The sequence below is a fragment of the Palaemon carinicauda genome, chromosome 31 (assembly GCF_036898095.1).
Source record: "Palaemon carinicauda isolate YSFRI2023 chromosome 31, ASM3689809v2, whole genome shotgun sequence".
NCBI lineage: Eukaryota > Metazoa > Arthropoda > Malacostraca > Decapoda > Palaemonidae > Palaemon > Palaemon carinicauda.
The window spans coordinates 9854453-9878042 of record NC_090755.1 but is presented as its reverse complement, the minus strand read 5'-3'; the positions used below and the strand labels follow the sequence as shown (position 1 = coordinate 9878042).

The 23590-nt window shown below is 40.0% G+C and overlaps 1 protein-coding gene across 4 annotated transcripts in view; it reads left to right on the top strand.

Moving 5' to 3' along the window:
- dco (discs overgrown) overlaps positions 1 to 23590 on the top strand; it is a 105011-nt gene that overhangs the window by 69061 nt on the left and 12360 nt on the right. For 3 of the 4 annotated variants that reach the window (XM_068354795.1, XM_068354796.1, XM_068354797.1), the window contains one exon: positions 13875 to 14007. In XM_068354795.1, the coding sequence (XP_068210896.1) occupies positions 13875 to 14007 (133 nt within the window). Of the gene's footprint in view, positions 1 to 13874; positions 14008 to 15853; positions 16564 to 23590 lie in introns of those variants that run through there. The other variant, XM_068354798.1, reaches the window with a different exon arrangement.

The following is a 23590-nucleotide window of genomic DNA, read 5'->3' as shown; positions in this document are numbered from 1 at the left end:
CAGACGATTCAAGACTGCCACAAGGCTACAACCAAAGTGGTTCAGTTTCTGCACAAGATAGATAGGATTCCAAGTCAACTTACAGAAATCTTGCCTACAACCAGCAAGCAAATTCGAATGGTTAGGCATCCGCTGGGACCTCACAAGTCACGAACTGTCTCTTCCTCCCAAAAAGGTCAAAGAGATAGCTTCGAAGACAAGACACTTCATCAGGAACAAACAGATTTCAAGAAGAGCCTTAGAAAGAGTTCTAGGCTTACTCCAATTTGCCTCAGTGACAGACCTCTTATTGAAGGCCAAACTCAAAGACATCAACCGAGTTTGGAGAAAGAGAGCTACAACCCGATTACGAGACAAGATATTGAAGATCCCCTCAGTCTTAGTACGAAGACTCCGGCCATGGTAAAAACCAGAGAACCTCTCCAAATCGGTCTCTCTGCAATTCCCTCCTCCACGGGTGACGATTCACAGAGACGCGTCTCTCAGTGGTTGGGGGGGGGGGGGGCTAATACAAACACCAGATGTTTCAGGGCTCTTGGTCCCCTGCGATGAAACAGTTCCACATCGTGTCAGAGGCCATGGCAGTATTAGTAACCTTAAAACGACTATCCCCTCCACGCTCCACTCACATCAGGATAGTCTCCGACAGCACGGCAGTAGTTCACTGCATAAACAGAGGCGGATCAAAATCTCCCAATCTAAATCAAGTCCTGGTCATAATCTTTACCTTGGCAACTGAAAAGAACTGGTTCCTATCAGCCACTCACCTAGCAGGAGTCCAGAACGTGATAGCGGACTCACTATCCAGGACAACACCACTAGAATCAGAATGGTCCCTAGACATGAATTCATTCCGGTGGATCGCCAGACTGGTTCCCGGTCTCCAGGTAGACTTGTTTGCGACGCAGCTCAACCACAAACTTCCCTGTTACGTGGCCCCGAACCTGGACCCTCAGGCTTGTGCTATGGATGCATTAGCCCTGGATTGGAACCGTTGGAAGAGGATTTACCTATTCCCTCCGGTGAATCTTCTGATGAAAGTTTTACCCAAGCTACGCTCCTTCCACGGAAAGGTAGCTTTGGTAGCACCTCATTGGCTGAAAAGCAGCTGGTTTCCTCTCCTCCTAGAGTTAAAACTTCGCCCATTCCGGATCCCATTCCCCAAGCTGATCCAAGTGGTCCAAACATGGACTGTGTCAGATTCCTCAAGGATAGCGCAAACCCTAACTTTGTGGATTTCATGAAATTCGCAGCCCATAAGGACGCAAATATTGACCCGGAAAATGTCCAATTTATTGAATCAGACAAGAGAGACCCCACACTTAGACAATATGATTCGGCGGTTAAGAAACTAGTGGAATTTCTAAAGAATTCAGAGAAAACTCGAATGACCCCAAACCTGGCCATTTCGTTCTTTTGGTCCCTTTTTGACAAGGGCCTAGCACCTAGTACTATAACCACGATCCAAGTCAGCTTTGAAAAAGATCTATGTGGGTTTCATCCATTCCAAAAGCCTGTGCTAGGCTCAGACCTTCTGTTCGTCCACAGGTCGTCTCGTGGTTTCTGAACGATGTCCTCAAGTTCGCGTCAGACACCGATAACGAATCCTGCTCTTACATATCGCTTCTTAGGAAGACCTTATTTCTCACAGCCATGGCCTCAGGTGCTAGAATCTCGGAATTAGCAGCACTCTCCCGTAATCCTGAAAACCTAGATTTCCTCCAATCAGGAGAAGTACTACTCTCTCCAGATAGAGCGTTCTTAGCCAAGAATGAGGACCCACTAAATAGGTGGTCCCCTGGAAAATTATTCCTCTACCCCAAGATGCTTCTTTGTGTCCAGTCGCTACGCTGCGGGCTTTTTAGCTAGGACTGCATCACGCTCTTCTGGCCCCTTGTTTGTCAGGGAACAAGGGGGTACTATTTCCATCCAAGGCATCAGACAGCAAATCCTTTGTTTTATCAAGCAAGCTAACCCGGAATCTTTTCCACATGCACATGACATCCGGGCTGTCGCCACCTCCATCAATTACTTTCAGAACATGGATTTTGATGACCTTAAGAAGTACACGGGTTGGAAATCCCCGATGGTTTTCAAACGCCACTATTTAAAGAACTTATAGGCCTTTAAATTTCCTACTATTGCCGCTGGGAGTGTTATCCCTTCTTCCTTTCGTCCTCCTCTCGTCCTTCTCCCTCCCCCCTGCCACTCTCACCGCAATGCCTCTCACCTCGGTCGGTGTTTTAGCCTCATTGCTGTGTTATGTCGGGGTTTAGCCCCATTATTATATTATGTCATGGTGGTAGATATTATTTTGGATTGTTTATTTTTTGGTATCCAAGGGTATTGTACAGTTTGTCATGTTTTTGTACCCATTTTATGTTAATATGTTTTTGCCTCTTGCCATTATTGATTTACCATTTGCTACCCATGTTTCTGGTCTATGCCAGTATGACGTTTTTGAGCTGTTGTACAGTATACTTTACTTGTTCCTTCATGGCATTGTTTAATTTTTAAGGATTTATTTTGTATGTACTGTACAGCACGTTCCTTAATATATAACCTCCATTTTGCATAACGTTTTTACTTTACCTCTTGTTTTGTGGGCTTGGAAGGCATTCTCTGGTACTTTTTCACCGGGCGTCACAGGTCGACCCAGAAAAGGGATTTTGACGAAGGAAAAATCTATTTCTGGGGAGATACTTGTGACGCCAGGTTAAACCCTTCCCTGGTTTTTTCCCCGTTCCTTTCCTTTCCAAGCCATCTCATATAGAAGGATGTGTAGATGGCGCTTGAGGCAGGCGTCGCTGAGTGAATCAGGTGAGTTTGGTTAATGCCGCTGTGGCGGCTCCCCCACTTGATGAAGGATTTATCTAAATTGAAGATGACCTGTGAATAGTGGTTTTCACACGCCCTATCTTTATACACGACGCCCGTAGGGTGCTGGTACAAGGATAGTAACCTTGACATTCCATGCTTTAACTTTCTCTGGTATATTTGGAAGTATTTATATCAGAAAAGAGATAAGAAGGACCCTTTCACCGGGCGTCACAGGTATCTCCCCAGAAATAGATTTTTCCTTCGTCAAAATTCCTTTTTTTGGTGAGATAGCCATGACGTCTTGATGGACCCGCCCTTGTTCTCTATTCCGGCCTGTCAGGCCCCTCCCAATCTTACTGTATCATGGAAGCTGGCATATACGCCGGAAGGAATAAGGAAAGCTGGGTTTGGCGGCATCAACCAACGACCGGATATGATGTCGCCGAGTACCGTAACAGTAACGGAGGAGGAGAGTTTTGTAATGGCTCCTCCCATACTTGCCACGCTTCCCCCTCGAAGCGTAAACGCTATGTGGGGTGCAGATAGCTATGTGGCGTGTCAAGCATACGTCCCGTTATTATATGATATCCTAAAGGGAAACCTTATGGGTACTCGCGCCAGATGTTAGAATTCTGTGAAACCTTTAGTTTAATTCTCTGGGAATATATACTGTAGTCATATATACCCTTAGAAAGCTACTGAAGGAACCTTCCATCAGGATGTCATGGCTATCTCACCCAAATATAGATTTTTCACTTTGCTCAAAATCCGTTTTATAGGCCAGCTAATAATGATGTTTTGAATAATCCAAAAAGTTTCAAACTAAAGGTTTTGATCATTTGATAAAAAAAAAAAAAAAACTCAAAATAAAGGATGCACACCATGCTATGCACAAGCCATATCTGAATGCTGAGGTCAATTTAAGAAACATTCAGAGATACAGGAGCTACAGGCCCAGACTCACAGAGGATAAACTTGTATGAAGCTGTGCCATGTTGCATTCTCGTGATATCTCATGCTAGGGCTGCGCAGTCCATTGGAGCTCCCCTTTGCGAAGGGTGATCTCAACTTGTCTGTGCGCTGACTTACCTTCGCTGCTGTTACACAATCCATTGGAGCTCACCTTTGCGAAAGGTGATCTCAACTTCAGTCCATTGGAGCTCCCCTTTGCGAAGGGTGATCTCAACTTCAGTCCATTGGAGCTCCCCTTTGCGAAGGGTGATCTCAACTTGTCGGTGTGCCGACTTGCCTGCACTGCCGTTACCTCCTAGCCTCTGAGATCTCTCGATCGACCTGCGGCATCCTATATTTATTTCATGCTGGCTTTGCCGTCTCTGACGGTATGACATTTGTTTTAGTGTCTTTCTAACCTTTCCTGGGATTCAGGGTGCGGCAGCCTAGAGTGTCTCTGTCTAGAGACACTCCGTTGTTGGGATAACCCTCGGATTGAACCCAGATTTCTTTCTGAGCCTGAAATCCTTGCCGACGCCTCTGTTCTGGGGATTGGTCATATGGTGCATGGGTATAGCTACACCATGTCTGGGATCTGACCCTCCATGGCCGCCAGCATGCTTCTCCCCGAGAGGCGTAAGCTGTCAGACTGACGACAGTGCCGGTACCTAACGGCTTTGCCGCCACCTATCGGCACACTATGCTTTCTTATAGTACCTGTACCGGCGATACGACGCTACTTACGGCAGTGCCGCCACCTATCGGCACACTATGCTTTCTTATAGTACCTGTACCGGCGATACGACGCTACTTACGGCAGTGCCGCCACTGGCGACATTGCCTTCACCTATGGTAAGCTGTTTTTTGCGGAAACCCTTGCCGGTTATCTCCACCGCCCCAAGGCGCCATTTGCCGTTACTGGCGGCGGGGCCAGTACTAGTCTATGGGAGTGGATGTCTGTACCAGTGCCTTAGGGCACATACGACGCTGGCGTCAGTGCCGTCACCCCCCTTGTACCTCAAGGGCGCATTCCTTTCTGTCCTCTTTATCCGAGACCGCCTTACCTAACCTAAGGTGGGTTCTCTACTGACTGTATGTGGATCAACTATAGATCAACATAAAAGCCTTACTCCTACAACTTTTGAGGCTTCGTTATGTATGCTTGGCCTGGGTACCCCTTTTCCAAAAGGTCTTCTAGGCCCGGCATGGAAATAACCACTACCTATGGTTATTGGTTTTTTTATCAATTTGCCCATTCCCCTCTGAACAGGCTAGTTCCCAATCCTGGGTCTTCCCTAAGTGAGGATATCAACTTGTAATTATATCCCTCGGGTTGCTATAGACTTGCTCATTAATTGATGCGTTGATTGCATAAACTATTAAGTTTACCCGTTCCGTTGCCTTCTAATTGGCTATTTCTCTGCGGTGATATAGGAGCGACTGTTTTTTCCATGAGCAGCCCCCCCTCTTTGGGCCTATAGCAACTGACTCTAAGGAGGCTATTTATTCCAATCTAACGTCGTTTAGTAGGGGAATGGATATTTTTGTATTTTCTCTCCCCCTTTCTCACCAACTGCATTTACATACAATTTGGGGATTACTATTCCCTCAATTATCAGCATAGAATGTTACTAAACCGTTTCTTTGAGCTTTTGGTGACTGTTAGAGGACTCAATTCTCATTGAAACTTTTTTTATCCTTACAGGCAGTGCCTATGACGGAGATGCACTTTAGAGTGCAGATTTGTGCCAGGACCGTGAGGCATCCTTGCGGTCACGGTACTTGCCGCACACGTGAAGTGTCGGAGGATGAAGGGTCCAGTCTCGTACTGGGACCCTCAGCATTGCAGTGTTTGCAAGGACCTGCATCACTCCGGATGGGTCTCGAAGGATACCTCCGATGATGATTGCGTGTTCTTCCAGCAGTCCCTTCGCACCTGGGTAAGAGGGTTTAAGAAGAACTCTGATCCGAAGGCCCCTTACCTCCCCTCTACCGAGTGGAAGGATATCCTCTTCCCCCAGGCGGCACCTGATTCGATTTTGGGCTAATTTAAGCCCAAATCCCTCCTTACGGTCTAGCTACAGGTCGACAAAGCGTTGGGTGCGATGAGCCTAGACTCCGTGAGGATTTCTACGGTCTCCTCTGTCTCCCCGGGTAAGGAATCGACTCTCCTTTCCACGGTGGAATCTGGTGAAGAACCCTTCCCTTCGGTGGATGACCATTACCCGCCGGAGGTGGATGATGCAAGTTTGGGGATCATCAAGGATTCAGTGGTGTCTACCACTTCAGCCCCCTCTACGACAATGGCCTCCCTGTCTACAGTGACGACTACCTCTTCCGTGACGGGAGCTGTTCCTGCCTCTTTCCCCCCACCATCTCCTGCTGGGCTCATGGAGCCCCCTCAGTTCCCAAGTACCTCGGGTACTACAATGGATCCGGTACTTGTGGCTAACATGAAAGCCTTCATGGAGGGAAATCAGCAATACCAGCTGATGTTCAAGGTTTTACTTGTAGAAATCCAGGCCTTGAAGAAGCAAGAGCTAGGGATAAGGTCTTGCCCTCCCAGCTACCTTATTGCACACAGCAAAATCCTTGGAGGTATGCTGGCCACCCCGTGCTCTCTGAGGGCATCCTCCACTTTGGCGAAAGGCTGGGTTCCAGACAGGTGGCGGATCTGGACTTTTACCCCGACATTGATGCCTACCCCTTTTGCTACGTGAGGCTAACCGATGGGGTTCCGTTGAGGGATGATACCATCCGTAAGGAAACGATCCTCCTGGAACACACAAGGGCCCAACACCTGACGGTGAGAGAGATGAAGACGGCAGGGTGTATCAATACACAGCTTGGCACCTTCGGTAAGAGGTTAGCCACCTTCGTGGCTCTGGAGAAAATGGTCTTCTCCTTTGCCTCGAAGGGCTACGTGACAGTGGAGAAAGCCATCCGTGAGGGTAAGCCTCTCCCAGCTTTGGAAGAGTGCAAACCGGTCTCACTCATCTTACCACATGATGTCGACCACTGGACCGATGTCCAGTTTACTTTTGCTGAGGGTAAACTGGATAAGGATGCAGCCGGCACCAGTTTAATGAGAAGCTGCCCAGGATTCCCAAATACCTTCTTACGGCTGAGCTGGAGGCCAGAGAAAGGTTGTCAGCGTCGATGTCTCTGCAGTGCTTCATGGAGATGATGATCATGAATTTTACAGATGTCCCCGTCTTTTCCTTGTTGGCGAAGACTCATCTCACCACCTTTATGAAGGACCTTTATGCTTTCTTTCAGGCCCGTAGATCCTGTAGAGAGCATGTAATTGCCACAGCTACTATCCGCCACGTTCCGAAACGTCTCATCGACTCTAGCATCTGGGGAAAAGACCTGTTTCCTCAGAAGTTGGTGAAGGAAGTCACGGATAAGGCTGTCACTGAGAACAAGAGCCTTTTCCAGAAGTGGGGAAACTCCTTGAAGAGGAAGTTCACTCCCGGGGGAGGGCCGCAACCCAAGAGGTCTCGCAAACAGACCTATCATCAGAAGTCGTTTGCTCCTCCCCCCTGCCGCCATCCCTCAGACTGTTTACGCTGTGCCCCAGCAAGTGGTGACACAGTCCCCGGCCTTCAACCCTGTGTATGAGCAAGGGTCTCCCTTTCGATCTCCCAATAAAGAAAAAGGGGGGAGAGGCCGCCCTGACAGAGGAGGCAAGTTTAGGGGTCGTGTACATCGAGATGGCAGAGGAGGAAGAGGATCACGTCCTCAACAGAAACAATGAAGGTCTCCCAGTGGGGGGGGAGGCTGGCCTTGTTCAAAAACCGTTGGTCCTTCAAAAGGCTATACTGTATGTTTTAATACCCTTGCCTTTGTAGCTTTCTATATAGAACAGGAATTTCTCACGATCATTAACAGTTCTTTCCTGATTCTGACTTAGTGTGTCTTACTTTTGGCCAAGGGAGCCTCCTCAGAGATGGAACTTCTTTATATCTCTACTTTAGTATATGGATGGTGGTAACTTTTGTTTTCTGACTACTGTAGCCCATGGGCATTATTTGCCAATATTCAATTTTATTATTTGCCAATATTCAATTTTATATTCAATTTTAGGACATCCAGAGCTTTCCTGGTGATCTGAACAGTGTTTATTTAACATTACCTGAAATAGATTCAAGTACAACATGCATGCTTGGTGCTTGGCTCATTTGTGGCACTTATGGGGGATATCAGGTGAAAGAAGAGAGGGGTCCTTTAACCCTGGCTAGGTACGCTCCTCGGACACCCCTTTAAGGGTATACTCGGTCGTGCGCGACCCCGACGCAAAAAAAAATTCTTGAAAACTCTTTTGCAGTAACCTCCTCTTTTTTTTTTTTTTTGCCAAAAAAAAATTCAATGAATGCTTAAAACTACTGTAAAGATAAATACTACTCATCTGCAGAAAAACTATTTATTATAAATATTTTAAAAAATTGAGTAGAAAAAAAAAGACCTTACATAAAAATTCATAATAAATAAAATTTATTCATATATACACAAATCCTTTTAGGAATTGATTCTTGAATGTTTAGGACACATCTTGATGTATTTTGGATGAAGTCGGACCCATGGAGGTGAAGATCTGAAATGAGAAAAAAAGGGTAACTTTTTTTGGCCAAAAAAATTTGTCCAAATTTCATAAATTTTTTTGGTTCCCAAATGAAATAGGAAGTGGCTAATTTTTTAGGGAATAAACATATGTTATCCTAAAATGGAAATATGTAAAAAAATTTCATTATTTTGTAAATTACATTTATATCAGGGGCCATTTCTAAAGGTCATTTTTTGAGTACTTAGGAATTTCGTAAAAAAATACATATATTTAATATATATGATATTTATGCAGATAAAAATATACCAAAATATCACAAATTCTATAGGGAACAAGAATATATATAGATAGGGCAACTTACGCTTCGGATATGTCCACAAAATGGCCGCCAACCACACTGACTCAAGACTCCCTAATCTGCCACCTGAAATGTAGGAAGGGTATGTCAATTTCAAGGTGTTATTTACTAATCTAATTATTCTTGGATATGCATAAAAATTGTATGGTGGGTTGCTGGATGATTGTCGATTATTTTACGACTATAAAATTAGAATTCTGACCCAAAAAAAAATTTTTGAAGGGAAATAAAATCGAAAAAAAAAATTGTAAAATAACATATTTTAGCTAAAAACATTTGATGATACATACATACATATACCAAAGGCACTTCCCCCAATTTTTGGGGGGTAGCCGACAACAACAAGAAACAAAACAAAAAAGGGGACCTCTACTCTCTACGTTCCTCCAGCCTAACCAGGGACTCAGCCGAGTTCAGCTGGTACTGCTAGGGTGCCACAGCCCAACCTCCCACATTTCCACCACAGATGAAGCTTCATACTGCTGAGTCCCCTACTGCTGCTACCTCCGCGGTCATCTAAGGCACCGGAGGAAGCAGCAGGGCCTACCGGAACTGCGTCACAATCGCTCGCCATTCATTCCTATTTCTAGCATGCTCTCTTGCCTCTCTCACATCTATCCTCCTATCACCCAGAGCTTTCTTCACACCATCCATCCACCCAAACCTTGGCCTTCCTCTTGTACTTCTCCCATCAACTCTTGCATTCATCACCTTCTTTAGCAGACAGCCATTTTCCATTCTCTCAACATGGCCAAACCACCTCAACACATTCATATCCACTCTAGCCGCTAACTCATTTCTTACACCCGTTCTCACCCTCACCACTTCGTTCCTAACCCTATCAACTCGAGATACACCAGCCATACTCCTCAGACACTTCATCTCAAACACATTCAATTTCGGTCTCTCCATCACTTTCATTCCCCACAACTCCGATCCATACATCACAGTTGGTACAATCACTTTCTCATATAGAACTCTTTACATTCATGCCCAACCCTCTATTTTTTACTACTCCCTTAACTGCCCCCAACACTTTGCAACCTTCATTCACTCTCTGACGTACATCTGCTTCCACTCCCCCATTTGCTGCAACAACAGACCCCAAGTACTTAAACTGATCCACCTCCTCAAGTAACTCTCCATTCAACCTGACATTCAACCTTGCACCACCTTCCCTTCTCGTACATCTCATAACCTTACTCTTACCCACATTTACTCTCAACTTCCTTCTCTCACACACCCTTCCAAATTCTGTCACTAGTCGGTCAAGCTTCTCTTCTGTGTCTGCTACCAGTACAGTATCATCCGCAAACAACAACTGATTTACCTCCCATTCATGATCATTCTCGCCTACCAGTTTTAATCCTCGTCCAAGCACTCGAGCATTCACCTCTCTCACCACTCCATCAACATACAAGTTAAACAACCACGGCGACATCACACATCCCTGTCTCAGCCCCACTCTCACCGGAAACCAATCGCTCACTTCATCTCCTATTCTAACACATGCTTTACTACCTTTGTAGAAACTTTTCACTGCTTGCAACAACCTTCCACCAACTCCATATAACCTCATCACATTCCACATTGCTTCCCTATCAACTCTATCATATGCTTTCTCCAGATCCATAAACGCAACATGCACCTCCTTACCTTTTGCTAAATATTTCTCGCATATCTGCCTAACTGTAAAAATCTGATTCATACAACCCCTACCTCTTCTAAAACCACCCTGTACTTCCAAGATTGCATTCTCTGTTTTATCCTTAATCCTATTAATCAGTACTCTACCATACACTTTTCCAACTACACTCAACAAACTAATACCTCTTGAATTACAACACTCATGCACATCTCCCTTACCCTTATATAGTGGTACAATACATGCACAGACCCAATCTACTGGTACCATTGACAACACAAAACACACATTAAACAATCTCACCAACCATTCAAGTACAGTCACACCCCCTTCCTTCAACATCTCAGCTTTCACACCATCCATACCAGATGCTTTTCCTACTCTCGTTTCATCTAGTGCTCTCCTCACTTCCTCTATTGTAATCTCTCTCTCATTCTCATCTCCCATCACTGGCACCTCAACACCTGGAACAGCAATTATATCTGCCTCCCTATCATCCTCAACATTCAGCAAACTTTCAAAATATTCCGCCCACCTTTTCCTTGCCTCCTCTCCTTTTAACAACCTTCCATTTCCATCTTTCACTGTCTCTTCAATTCTTGCGCCGGCCTTCCTTACTCTCTTCACTTCTTTCCAAAACTTCTTCTTATTCTCTTCATATGACTGACCCAGTCCCTGACCCCACCTCAGGTCAGCTGCCCTCTTTGCCTCACGTACCTTGCGCTTTACTTCCACCTTTTGCTCTCTATATTTTTCATACTTCTCTATACTATTACTCTGCAGCCATTCTTCAAAAGCCCTCTTTTTCTCTTCCACTTTTACCTTCACTCCTTCATTCCACCATTCACTGCCCTTCCTCATGCTGCCTCCAACAACCTTCTTGCCACATACATCACTTGCAATCCCAACAAAATTTTCTTTTGCTAACTTCCACTCCTCCTCTAAATTACCAGTTTCTCTTACTCTCACCTCGTCATATGCCATTTTCAACCTTTCCTGATATTTACTTTTTACCCCCGGTTTTATTAGCTCTTCAACCCTTACTAGCTCCCTTTTACATCCACCTACTCTATTCCCCCACTCTTTTGCTACAACTAATTTTCCTTCCAATATTCAATCAAAAAAGAGGTAAACAAAATTTTCCGACAAATAAACATCTAAATGAATTATTACTGTGATAGTTCCTTAGTACGTAGTAATTTTGAAAGAAATGGGAAAAAACGAAAAAGTGGCAATCGCAGGAAAATCGAACACACACCTATATATACGCCATATCTGGCTAAAAAAAAAGATAGGCATGGGTAGCCAGATCATCTAGAAACACTTTCCAACACTATAAAAATACAAGTTTTGCGACACTACTTGCCAATTCCTTACGGTAACATGACTAAGCAAAAAAATGCAAAACAAATAAAAAGGGGGCACTCGATGAAAAATGGCAACGTGCTATTGGTGGGCATTTCAGAAAAATAAAAAATTTCAGCCACGTGCTAGGCAAACCATCAAGGCACATTTTCCGACAAATAAACATCTAAATGAATCATTACTCTGTGATAGTTCCTTAGTACGTAGTAATTTTGAAAGAAATGGGAAAAAACGAAAAAATGGCAATCACAGGAAAATCGAACACATACCTATATATACGCCATATCTGGCTAAAAAAAAAAGATAGGCATGGGTAGCCAGATCATCTAGAAACACTTTCCAGCACTATAAAAATATAAGTTTTGCGACACTATTTGCCAATTTCTTACGGTAACATGACTAAGCAAAAAATGCAAAACAAATAAAAAGGGGCACTCGCGGAAAAATGTCCAACATTCTAATATACGGCATCTCAGATAAAAAAAAAGACATGCACGTAGTAGCCCTACCATCAAAAGACACTTTCCAACAAATAAACAAGAAAAAAAATCAATACTATATGGCAATTCCTTACTACGTAGTAAATTTTTACAAATATTTAAAAAAAAACAGAAATTGGCAACCGCAGGAAAATACGCCACATACCAATATCTACGGCATATCTGGCAAAAACAAAGTCACGCATGGGTAGCCAGATCATCTATACACACTTTCCAACACTAAAAAAGCTAAAGTTTTCCGACACTATTTGGCAATTTCTTACGGAAAAATGACTTGGCCAAAAAATGAAAAAAAAACTGAAAAAGGGGCACTCGTGGTAAAATGGTCCTCGTGGTGATGAACGACATTTCAACTAAAAAAAAAATCATGCACATGGTAGCCAAACCATCCACTAAGACTTTCCACAACTGATAACCTATACAAGTTGCACCATTCTACGACAATTTCATAATACGTAATAACTTTGATAATTATGCAACTTACCTTAGAAGGGTAAACTCGGTCGCGCTCGACCCCGACGCGTCTCAGAAATCCGGGAAGGAGTACAGCTACAGCAATGCACGTCTGGACACTACTAGAGCGTGTAGGCGAGTTACCGACTGCAGGTCGATCACCCACAAATTCAGTCACGGGGGTGAGTCACGTGATAAAAACATCTTTTGTTTTGACGCTCGGGGTTGCGGACGACCCACCGTACCGTTCCAGGGTTAAAAATGGTTCTTCCACAGAGGCACCATGATGATAACCTTGCTTCTTCCCTTGGAACTCTTCTCATGAGTTGAGTGGTAGCTTTGTTAGGCTTTCAATTTAGTATGCATGTATTGGTTGTTCATTTGGTTATGACTTCACCTTTGTGGTTGACAAGTGTACATTAGTGTTGCTAAGGTATTAGTCCTTGAGGACCACAGAGCATACGGGCTCAAAAAAGGAGCTTTGACAAAGGAAAAACCTATTTTTGGAGAGGTGCTGAATGGTCCCCAAGCCCCCCTCTAGACTCGTGAAGGGAACTGGGACATCTTGAGTCTTACTCTAGATATTTAAGATGGTGGCTGGATGGTCAACAAGTCTCTGGTAGCATTGTTTCTAGCAATGGTTCTTGGTGGTGTCCTTGGTTAGAAGACGAAATCGACATTTGGAGGTTATAGAGCCTGTGCCCACGTAGCTGCCTTATTTATATTATTGATTTTGCACATTGATACACTAGCCCTGGGGCTAGAAGACTAATAATTTTATTTTAGTATTTTATACCTCATTGTATCCTCAGTAGCACCTCCCCGAGAGAAGGTTTTTCTTTTGATAAAACTCATTTATTTACTCCATAACCCACTTACAAGCTCAAACTATATACATTTCGTATTCTTTAACTCTAGCCTTTTTATTGAATTTATTTATACCTATAATTTATATTCATGTGAAAAAAGACCATGTTTAGGCCATGACTACTAATGCATTTTTTATCAATTGACCTCTTTCTATTCCTATCTTAGAGTATGGGTGGATGAATTCAGATACCATATGCACGCTACATTTATTGTAGTGATCTTAATAGGTAATAATGATTAAGGTATTTGCTCTAAGCTGCTTAACCTTTTTGTATCAATTTGCATAGAGAAGTACTCAAAAGTTAGTATCCTTTAAATTAATAATTTAGCTTTTGTTACTCGCAGGGTGGTTCTCGAAATCAGGAAAATGAACTCGAGAGAAGAGACAGACCAAGCAGCAGACCTCAAGCCACAGGCGCCACATCCCGGATACGACACGACACGACAGTAGGAGGTGTGTTGCCCTCGCCCACTGCAGGTGAGTCACAGTTTGTAAACCTACCAGTCTCGTTCATCCACTTCCTCTTTGGAAGGAAGTCTCATGTGATTTGGAAGATTTACCCTATTAGAAATCTTGCTACTTAAAATAAATATTTTTTCTCCGTTCCAATATCTTTGGATGCAGAAAATCCATGAGGGGAGTTAGTCCCCTTTATTTCTGGCTAAAAGTAACTGCCCCTTCTTCATGGATAATTAAGCATTTTTTCATCTATGTGGTTAGAAGAATAATGCCATTGTTCTCTCCATGAGAGACTTCTGCTCTTTCTAATGGTTTCCTATTACTTCTCACTTTTCTTATTAGAGTAAACTTTGCTTTTAAACAACTTTTTAATTTTTTGTAGAATTTTTGTATTAATAGAAATTGTTGCTTTTTTTATTTAATTGTACTGTAGTCAATTGAATTATCATGTGCTTTTTTCCCCTTTGCACACCTCCTTAAGTACTATATTGGCACGAGGGCTAATGTTGATAGGGCCACATTATACTTATGGCTCATATCTTACTTCAAATTTAGAATTTTCCTTAACCTCATACTAAAGTTTACGTAGCTCAGTGTGACCGCGATTAGAAAGATTGGTAGATAGTTTAAAAATGGTAATTTTTCCTTTTGAAGGGCAGAGGAAATGAGTGTCACGTCCTTTTGTCCCACATCTTTTTTATCCAAAGTCGGTTTATCCGTAGGTTATTGTCCAGTGTTTTCTGGTTCTGCTGACTTTTGGTCCAATATCTTAGTTAAATTTATAATTCTTTAAGACAACTGGTCATAGAATTTTAAGACTTACACACACTTTGATGCTGTTTAAAAAAATATCCATACACTTGGTAGAACAGTTCAAACAAAGTTTAAACTCTGTTTAATTCTCTTATTATTGTCAAACATATTACTGTAATCAGTGACAACCACTGAAAATCTTTGTCAGGGACTATATACTTCTAAAGCATTATTTATTGATTCTTCCCTTTATTTAATATTTTGCTCAGAGCTGCAACTGATCTTGGCACTTGCATGATTAATAAGACTGGTAACTGGTAGAAGTGACACTAGTACTGAACCATAATTTCACTTTTGTTTACTAAAAGCTGTACGTAGATGTATCTCGAGAGTGTAGTGATTAACCACAGGTTTGAAGAATGAGAAACTCGTATATCGAGATGCTTGTCTTTTGATCACAAAGGAAAGAAGCAACTATTCAGAGTTGTAGATAAGTGACAGCAGAATGGAAGAGATGAGTAGGAAAAAGAAGAGCTGGATTAAGTAAGAATTTAGTCTGAGAGAAGCAAATGGAGATAACTCAAAAATTCATATTCAAAACTCTAAAGAGAAAGCTTGGGTTAAAAACTGAAAAGATTTTGATATCTGTGGTAATGCATTTACTCAACCATCAGCCAATATGTATATCAGTTACTGCAAGACGCTTACAGACATTATTAGATTCACACATCCATTAATCACAAGCGTTTCATTAGCTTAATACAACTTGACATTTCTGTCTTTTTGAATAACTAGCAGGTCATAGTTATAGCAAATTGAGAACTATGTGAAATTAAAACAAGAAGGCACTTAACTTCTAGACTTGAATTGTCATTATTCAATTTTTATAGGACAAATTGATTTTGGACCTAAAATCAAGAAATGAAAACACATTGGATGGTAAAATGTGGTCAAACGGAATTTAGACAGAAAACCATTGGACAAAAAGATGATGCACTAAGAAATTGTGCCATACTGGATACTAATTCCTTAATGATTATTGTCACATTTTGAGTCAAATCTCCTAATTTCCCTAGCTAGAGAATCTTACATTTTGCTCTCCCCCTTACAGGGAAACCAATTGTAATTTGAGCGTGAAGGAAACAATAACCAATAAATACTCCAGGAATGTGTATAGCATTTAACAACTCTAGGTTATTGTAGTACCAAGAATATTCCACCCTGGACTTCAGAAAACTCATCTTTCGGTTCTGAACCGCTTTCAAGACCAAAACTTCATCATTGTAAGCTGCGCTGACTATGTGCACTGATATGAACCTTCACTGCTCTTGTAAGCACTTTTGTATTTTGTGATTTTGAAATACAATTGTTGTAAATGTTGGCAGGCTCATGATGAAGATGTTTCTTTTTATCAGTGATTCTTGGACTGCAGACTTAAACTTTTTTATTTTATTATTGTACATATTCGTTGCCTTTTGTGTTGTATATATAAAGTAAATGAGCACCATATTTTTTGCTGTCTTTTTCATTTAGGTTAGGTTCTTTCATCGAAATGTTCAACAGCCAGTTGTCAGTTGTCCTCAGATTTCATTTTGTGCAGCATTCGTTTCCTTATGGATGCATTCATGTAGTTTGTGTGTGTGCGCGCGCGTGTGTGCTCTTGTACTTCGTACTCATTGCTTGCTATTGATCAGTTGCATGCATGGAAGTGTTACAGAGATGAATGGATTATAGTGTGTGATAGGGCATTTGTACCTGTACAACATTGTTTTTATTACCATAATGTATGACAGTCGTATGAATAAATACATTTCAAGTAATGCTTTGTACTATCTTTTGTAGGCTTTCCTTCATTTTAATATGATAATGACCTTGGCATTAGCCCTCCTGCCTTTATATTACAGTATTACTATCATTATTGACAAATTTATTTGGCTTTGCATGACTTGAGATTTGTTTTTGTTACAAAACTCCTTTGTTAAAATTTATCTGTCAAGCTCTCATTTGAAGCCTCATCTTAATTTTGTCTGTTTCCTCTCCTTATGGAAAATCTTTATAATACTGTATTTGTGGATGAGACTGAAGGCAGCCAGGAAGGATTAAAGAAAGTAATTCAATGAAATTTCTTTCTTGAAATTCCATAGCATGACTTTATAACAAATTTCAGATAATAGCCACAGTTTTTTTTGACATGAAGAAAGTGGATGGTTAAATGAAAGCCAGGGTAAAAAAGTATCAAGAAAGCCAAGGTGATTTTAATAATAATATTGAATTTGACTAGTAGATATGCATCAGTGTTTTACATTGACTCTCAGTATGGTAAATTGAAGCATTTACAACATTTTTTTAACAAACGAATGTAAATCAAGTATATTTATGAAAAAAGTACAATGATGCTGTACTGGGATAGCTTTCCTGTGTTGGAATATTGGCAGGAGAAATTAAAATAGAATTTAAGAAATGAATTGATTATTCAAATATTGGTTGGAATGCATAATCTGCAGCTAACTTGCATTGAATTCATTTACATGAATTTGATAGTATCAGTGGAAAAAAAAGAATTTCCATAATCTTAACTTTGAATTTGCTGCACCCAACTTGAACGTGACAAAAAATAATCTTTATACTGTACATCATTAATCATGCTACTACCACAAGTCCATGTACATGACATTGTATTGCTAATAACTTTAGAATAGCATTTGCGATGTTACCAAGTCTTACTGAAAACTTGTATACGAGCAGTTAAAAATGTGGAATTTGAATTAGAGCTAAATTTATTATTCTTGAGTTACCCAATCTACAGTTTGTACTGTTTCGGGAATTTATTTAGACTATCTTTTCAGGTTAATAAAAGTAAGTAATCTAGCAAAGAAAATTGTTAGATGCCGACTTGTATTATATACATGATTGACTTTGAGTGTGTCAGTACTGAACTTATTTTTTTTTTCTTATAATTCATTCCTAGGAAGTTAATGTGGATGTATTAACATGATTTTAGCCATTGTTTAAGGAATGTAGACATGGTTTATAGTGTATCCTCAATACAAGAGGGTATTCATTATTTTTTTATACTGTATGCAAATTGTATTATGATATATTGCCTTTGGATTTTGACCATGAATGACTTATCTAGTGTAGATAGAGCTTATGAATTTCAAGTTCTTGGGTGTAATGGTGAAAATACAATTCCACCCATGCTTTTGCAATTCCCTATGAACCAGATAGTCATTTTCAATGTTTTTGTCAGATTCTCTTTAATCTGTACAATCTCCTTAGCATGGTTCAGTAGTTTAATTCTGTTACTTCACTGAAAACACTGCCTCTTTTTTCTGGCATAAAGTCAAACTGTCAATCAATTTTAACGATGTGTCGTTATCTTACCCTAATCACTTTCAATATTTTCGTAGAATGCTCGATTAATATTGTAATTTCTCTATTATGTATTGTCAAACATCTTTCTACTTTTATGGTCATCCCTTCCTTATTCAGGTTTTCTTTCACTGTCCTTTTTTTTGTCAGTTCATCAGTGACTGGTTCTTTTGCTGCTTTTAGCATTTATGGTAATTTATTATACTCGATGGTCTTTGGTCTTTCAGCTTCTCACCTTCTCAAAAAGCTCTCTTAACTTATTACTGCATCCCAAGCTGCAACTCAAGGTTCCCATCAAGGAAAATCTTAGTATTTTCCGTTGGTCCCTCATACCTCTAAGAGTGTCCTTTCAAAGTACAGTAGTGCCTTCATGTTACTTCTTAATAGATTTTCAATATTTAATTTTGTTATGAATGTTGCCTTTTAATATCTCATTGCTTTTGTTCAGTCATATTTGCAATTAATTTTTTCCCCTGCTGTCATGATTTTAATTCCATGCCTCCCATCATCTCTTTGCCTATGCCACCTGCCTTAACTTCTCTTCCTTAGTAGCAATGCAGAAGAAATGCGTTCAATTAATCAATATCTTGACCTCAGTAACGTTAAGTTTATTCACACAAGTTGAATCAACCACCATGTCTTCCTATACATCCTATCTCCAATTTCTATGCCTTATTTCAGCAGTTTCCGTCATCCATTAAGTTCATTTTGATGGCATATTTGCCAAGTAAAAGAAGTTATGTTGTTGAATTAAGACATCTTTTATATGAGCAAAACCTCTTGGATGGATTGCTTCTAATCCATTCTAATATCCTAGAAAGTTATAGGTCAAATGTGTAAGTCAGAGAAATGTAGATTGTGGAAGAAAAGATGTTGCTAAAACCCTTCAAGTACCATCTACAGTTTGCCAAATAAAGCACACCAGACATTACTTCTGTTCAAGCTCAGTCTTTTTAAATAGTTTTGCATTATTATAAAAGCAAAAATAATACAAAAATGTAATAGTACTTTAATGTAGGTTTCTCATTACAGTAACACTGAAAAATTTTTCATGATTCAGTTGTACAAATGTTTTCCTTCAAGGACCAGGATGATCCCAAAGGTAGTCTTAATTCCCTTACGTAACAATATACTTATATTTTTCAATATTTTATTTTTTTAGCTTGTATGATAATTAAACGGTCTGCTACCAGCCATATACAGTAGATTTTTCACTGCAGTATTTATCTTCCAGGATGTTTATGGCACTGGTATACTTCCTTGTGTTACTATTTTACGTTACTGTTGTCATACCTTTGATAATATGTTAGTGAAATAACCCAGGATACACAGCACTTGGTAACTGATGAAGTATGACGCCAACACAAGGCGAAGAACGCCGCCTTTAGTCAGTCGGCATTTGTCCCCCCCATCCCTGCCTAGTTAGTTATTTCCATTTTAAATATGTTACTACACTAGCATTGGGAATCAAAGTAAAATATTGTGGCTAAGAGGCACCTGTTAGACCTTAAATCACAGGTTGAAGTTGTATGTTGAAAAGCTGTAGAATAGATTAGCCATATCTCGAGTTGTTTATGGATAGACAATTTTAATAATCTGCTGCTCTTATTGGCAACACTCAGACAGATAATTGATATCAGTAAGGTTTCTGGTGCTAATTTTATTTCTAAATATTAATACCTGTGCACACATGGACCTCAAATTCAGTTAATTGCAGAGAAATTTGTAATTCCATCCCTGGTATTCCTGAATATGTACACGTTAATTTTTCCAATTGGAGCAACTAAAAGTTGGCAGTATATCAGCAGTTAATATGAGAGTTTTGATGGCTGAAGTTATTCTACAAACATCTTGGGATGTTCAGTTTCATGGATGTCTTCAGCTGACAGCAGCTTTTAAAGTTGTCACATCTATAAGGCATCGTATCTTTCATTCCGACATTAATTTTCCAGTGTTGATGGCATTCTCAAGCAATCGTAACGGTTTTATAGTAATGACGGCATTAGCAAGAAAACATGTGTTTTCCTAAGTGTTTTAACAATAGCACTGTTGGTCATACAGTACCTGACTTTGTAGCATTCTATGAGAGATGTGCCCCAATCTAGACCATTATAAGGAGGACCTTGTGCTTGGGGTGGTGTAAATCATTTAGCCCTTACAATGGAAGGAATTATCCAGTAAAGATGCCCCCAGTATGATTTCTTTCTGAAGTATTGGGTGGTAAGTTTCAGTAGATTAGGCTAGATAGATAAGAGTAAGAGCGATGCGTAGAATCTTCTTTGACTCGAAGATTATAAATAATACAGTCATTGTGACGCCAAATGTTACCTTCAAGTCTATGTACTCCATTCAGTATGTACAGCATTCAGAGACAGTCTTCCCAAATTTCTTGATTTAGGAAGGGGCGTGAGTTAAGTACCTGGTAAGTATATGAATAATTTGATTAAAAGATCCATATATTAATATGAATTGCTCCTGGGGTTCATCTGGCTGAAGACCACAACAAAGGAGGTAGGTTGGTGAATGAAAGAGCCTAAATTATTCTAATACTTTACCCTTGCCTATATGGTTGCATCAATTATTTGCGATACCCCTCCAATAAAGATAACCCTAACTGCAGCCACCTAAAGGTAGCAATTCTGCATAAATCCAAATTGAGAAAATTAAATATTAATTACCTAAAAGGGCAAGTAAATTATTACAATATTAAAGAAAAGATTTTAAACAAATTAACCGCAAATACGCACTCAAAACTATTCACATTACTGTCCCAGCACTAATTTTCAGAGCTATTTATTTACATTAAAACTGTTCCAGTAATCGTTTTCAAAACAATTTACATTACAATTGTCCAAGTATTAGAGAAGCAAGGAATTATGATGGATGCTTAAGGCCTGTAGTTCTGGGTAGTATAAACATCTGCGTAGTATAAACATGGGCATTGACAAAGAAAATTCTGCACAGCACAAAAAATGGACAGCCCACAAAAAAAAAAAAAAAGGAAGATCTTAACTTTCAACCTGAGAAGTACTGTTTGAAGCACGTATGAATGCAAAACTGCAGAGAACTAAAAGAATAGATGAACATGAATATGAAAATAGCAGCCAAGAAGCAAGAAAGGACACAAATTGCCAAAAAATACACTGTAGGGAGCTCAGGAAAAGAAGGAAATGGATGCCGTAAGAAGGGGATAGTACAATCTGTGATCTGTAGATATAATCCAAATGTCTACAATGTCTCTTATGCCCTTGACTGCATTGTTTTTAGCCTTCTACCATTCCACTGCCAGGCCACGAGTCCAAATTCATACATCCACAAGAGCTAAGAGAGAAGTTAAGCTGGTCATGATCTTTTTAATTTTCAAATATTATTTATCATTATGGCTGTGCTAAATATAACCTAGTCTCATTGCCTGTCCTTTGGTGTAAAATTATACTCCAATTAATCTTCTATTTTGAACGCAAAATTTCACCCTAGGAAAATTTAGGTGTGACCTCTGGTTGGACGTCTTAATCTTCATAAACTATATATATAGGTGAAGCTTCAGAAGATCAAACCACAGCAAATGTTTTTATTTGAACAAGCTGATATAAGTCTCTTCATAGTTCGTATGACATTTCTTTTTTGATGTTACTGATCTTAAGGTATTTATTCTTTATTCATTACTTCTCATGTTGATTGTTCGTTTCCTTTCCTCCGTGGGCTATAATTCCCTGTTGGAGTCATTGGGCTTATAGTCATCTGATTTCTCAACAAGGGTTGTAGCTTAGCTAGTATTAATAATGCCATTTGAAACTCATTACAATAAATGGGTTGTTGTAAATGTTTCTGGTTTAATGCAGTAGCTAACAAAAAGCATCTCATATCCTCTGTAGGTTGAAACCATAGCTGTCAAATTTACTCACCAATGAAAAGAATGTTATTAATGTGGGCCTATCACTAAACCTAGGCTTTATAAAAAGTACCATTGAAAGTTTTCCTGTAGTTTTTACTGATCTTGGATTCTGTTTTAAAAATTAGGCTTCCCTATAAATTCATGTTAATATTCATACCCATTGCAACTCTTCCAATATATTTAGTACTGTAATAGATCCTCGATGCATTCAAGATGAAACTGTTTAATGGAGCTGGAGGATTATTGTACTTCTCACTTATGAGAGAGAGAAATAAACAAGAGGGTTATCAGTCCTTTCTGTCATGAGGAAAAGTCTTCCAAAAAAAAAAAATTGTAAGCTTTCTGTTCAATACTGAACTAGGCTAATCTCTTCAGTGAAACTTTTCCACCTTACATAGGTCAGCTAATTTCCTGTTACCAATCCACTAGAATCATTGAACAAGGTTTATGAATTTCACTTTTCAGTTCAAAATGTTGGAAGCATCTTAAACTGTGCTCAGGGGTTTTACAACAGATTTTTCTTAATCCCCAAAGTTTCAGGGTGTTGAAGATATCCCACCCCTCAACAAGTTTGCAGTTCTCAAAAAAAATTTAGGTGAAAATACCCTTGTGTTGCTTGGGGGGTGATAAAGAAAAAGATTGGATGTTTTCTATAGACTTTCCATATGCATGTTTTCACATTCCAACTCATTTTGAGGACATTCTTCATTTAGTCAACGGTCTTAGTTTTACAAATTTTAGTTCCTATGTTTTGCATTTGGGGCAATCCCTGAGGGGTTCACCTGGATAAAGGACACCATTTCAAATTGGTTAAGACTTCTGGGGCCGAGTTATTTTATGCCTGGACATTTAGCATCTTACGAGTGCGTTGCTGGAAAGGATTTGGGTTTAGCAAGCATAGTTTCTCAGGTTATTGGATGCTGGTTAATTTGAAGAGGTACCTTCTGGTTCTGATTCAGGAAGTTATATATCTGGGATGAAAATAGATTTTTCCTTGGAAAAAAAAGAATTCAGTATTTTTATTTTCTTTAGTAAAAGTTCAAAACGTTCAAGCGTATGTCTGTTCAGATGTGGATGATGATGCTAGGGACAAGGGCTTCATCAGAGAAATTTGTTCCATTTGTACATTTAGAGATGAGGGTTCTCTGATTTCATTTCAATCTATGTTAGAACATAGCCTGACTAAATACACACTAATTCCAGTGATAAAAACCAACTTCATCTGCCAAGTTACTGGGATGATTTAAATGAGGTTATCCCAGGGTTTTCTCTGTTTGCAGATGCTTATTAGGATTGATGGGGAGCAACACATGATCATTTTCTTGTCTGGAAAATTATCCTCAAATGAGTCGACTCTGCATATCATTTGCCAAGCTTCTAGGAATATTCAAAATTCTTTAGTACCCAAAACCACTGGTAGTATGGAGACCATGTTAGTCGTTTTTTTTTTTTAAGCCTACAAGGTCACCCTCGCTGTACCAGATAATGGAGATATAATGAACTTGGATAAATTTAAGAGGAATAAGCCTTCTTCCTGTTTGTTTTGGGAAAATCGAACAGCATAATAGATCAGTTTGGCCG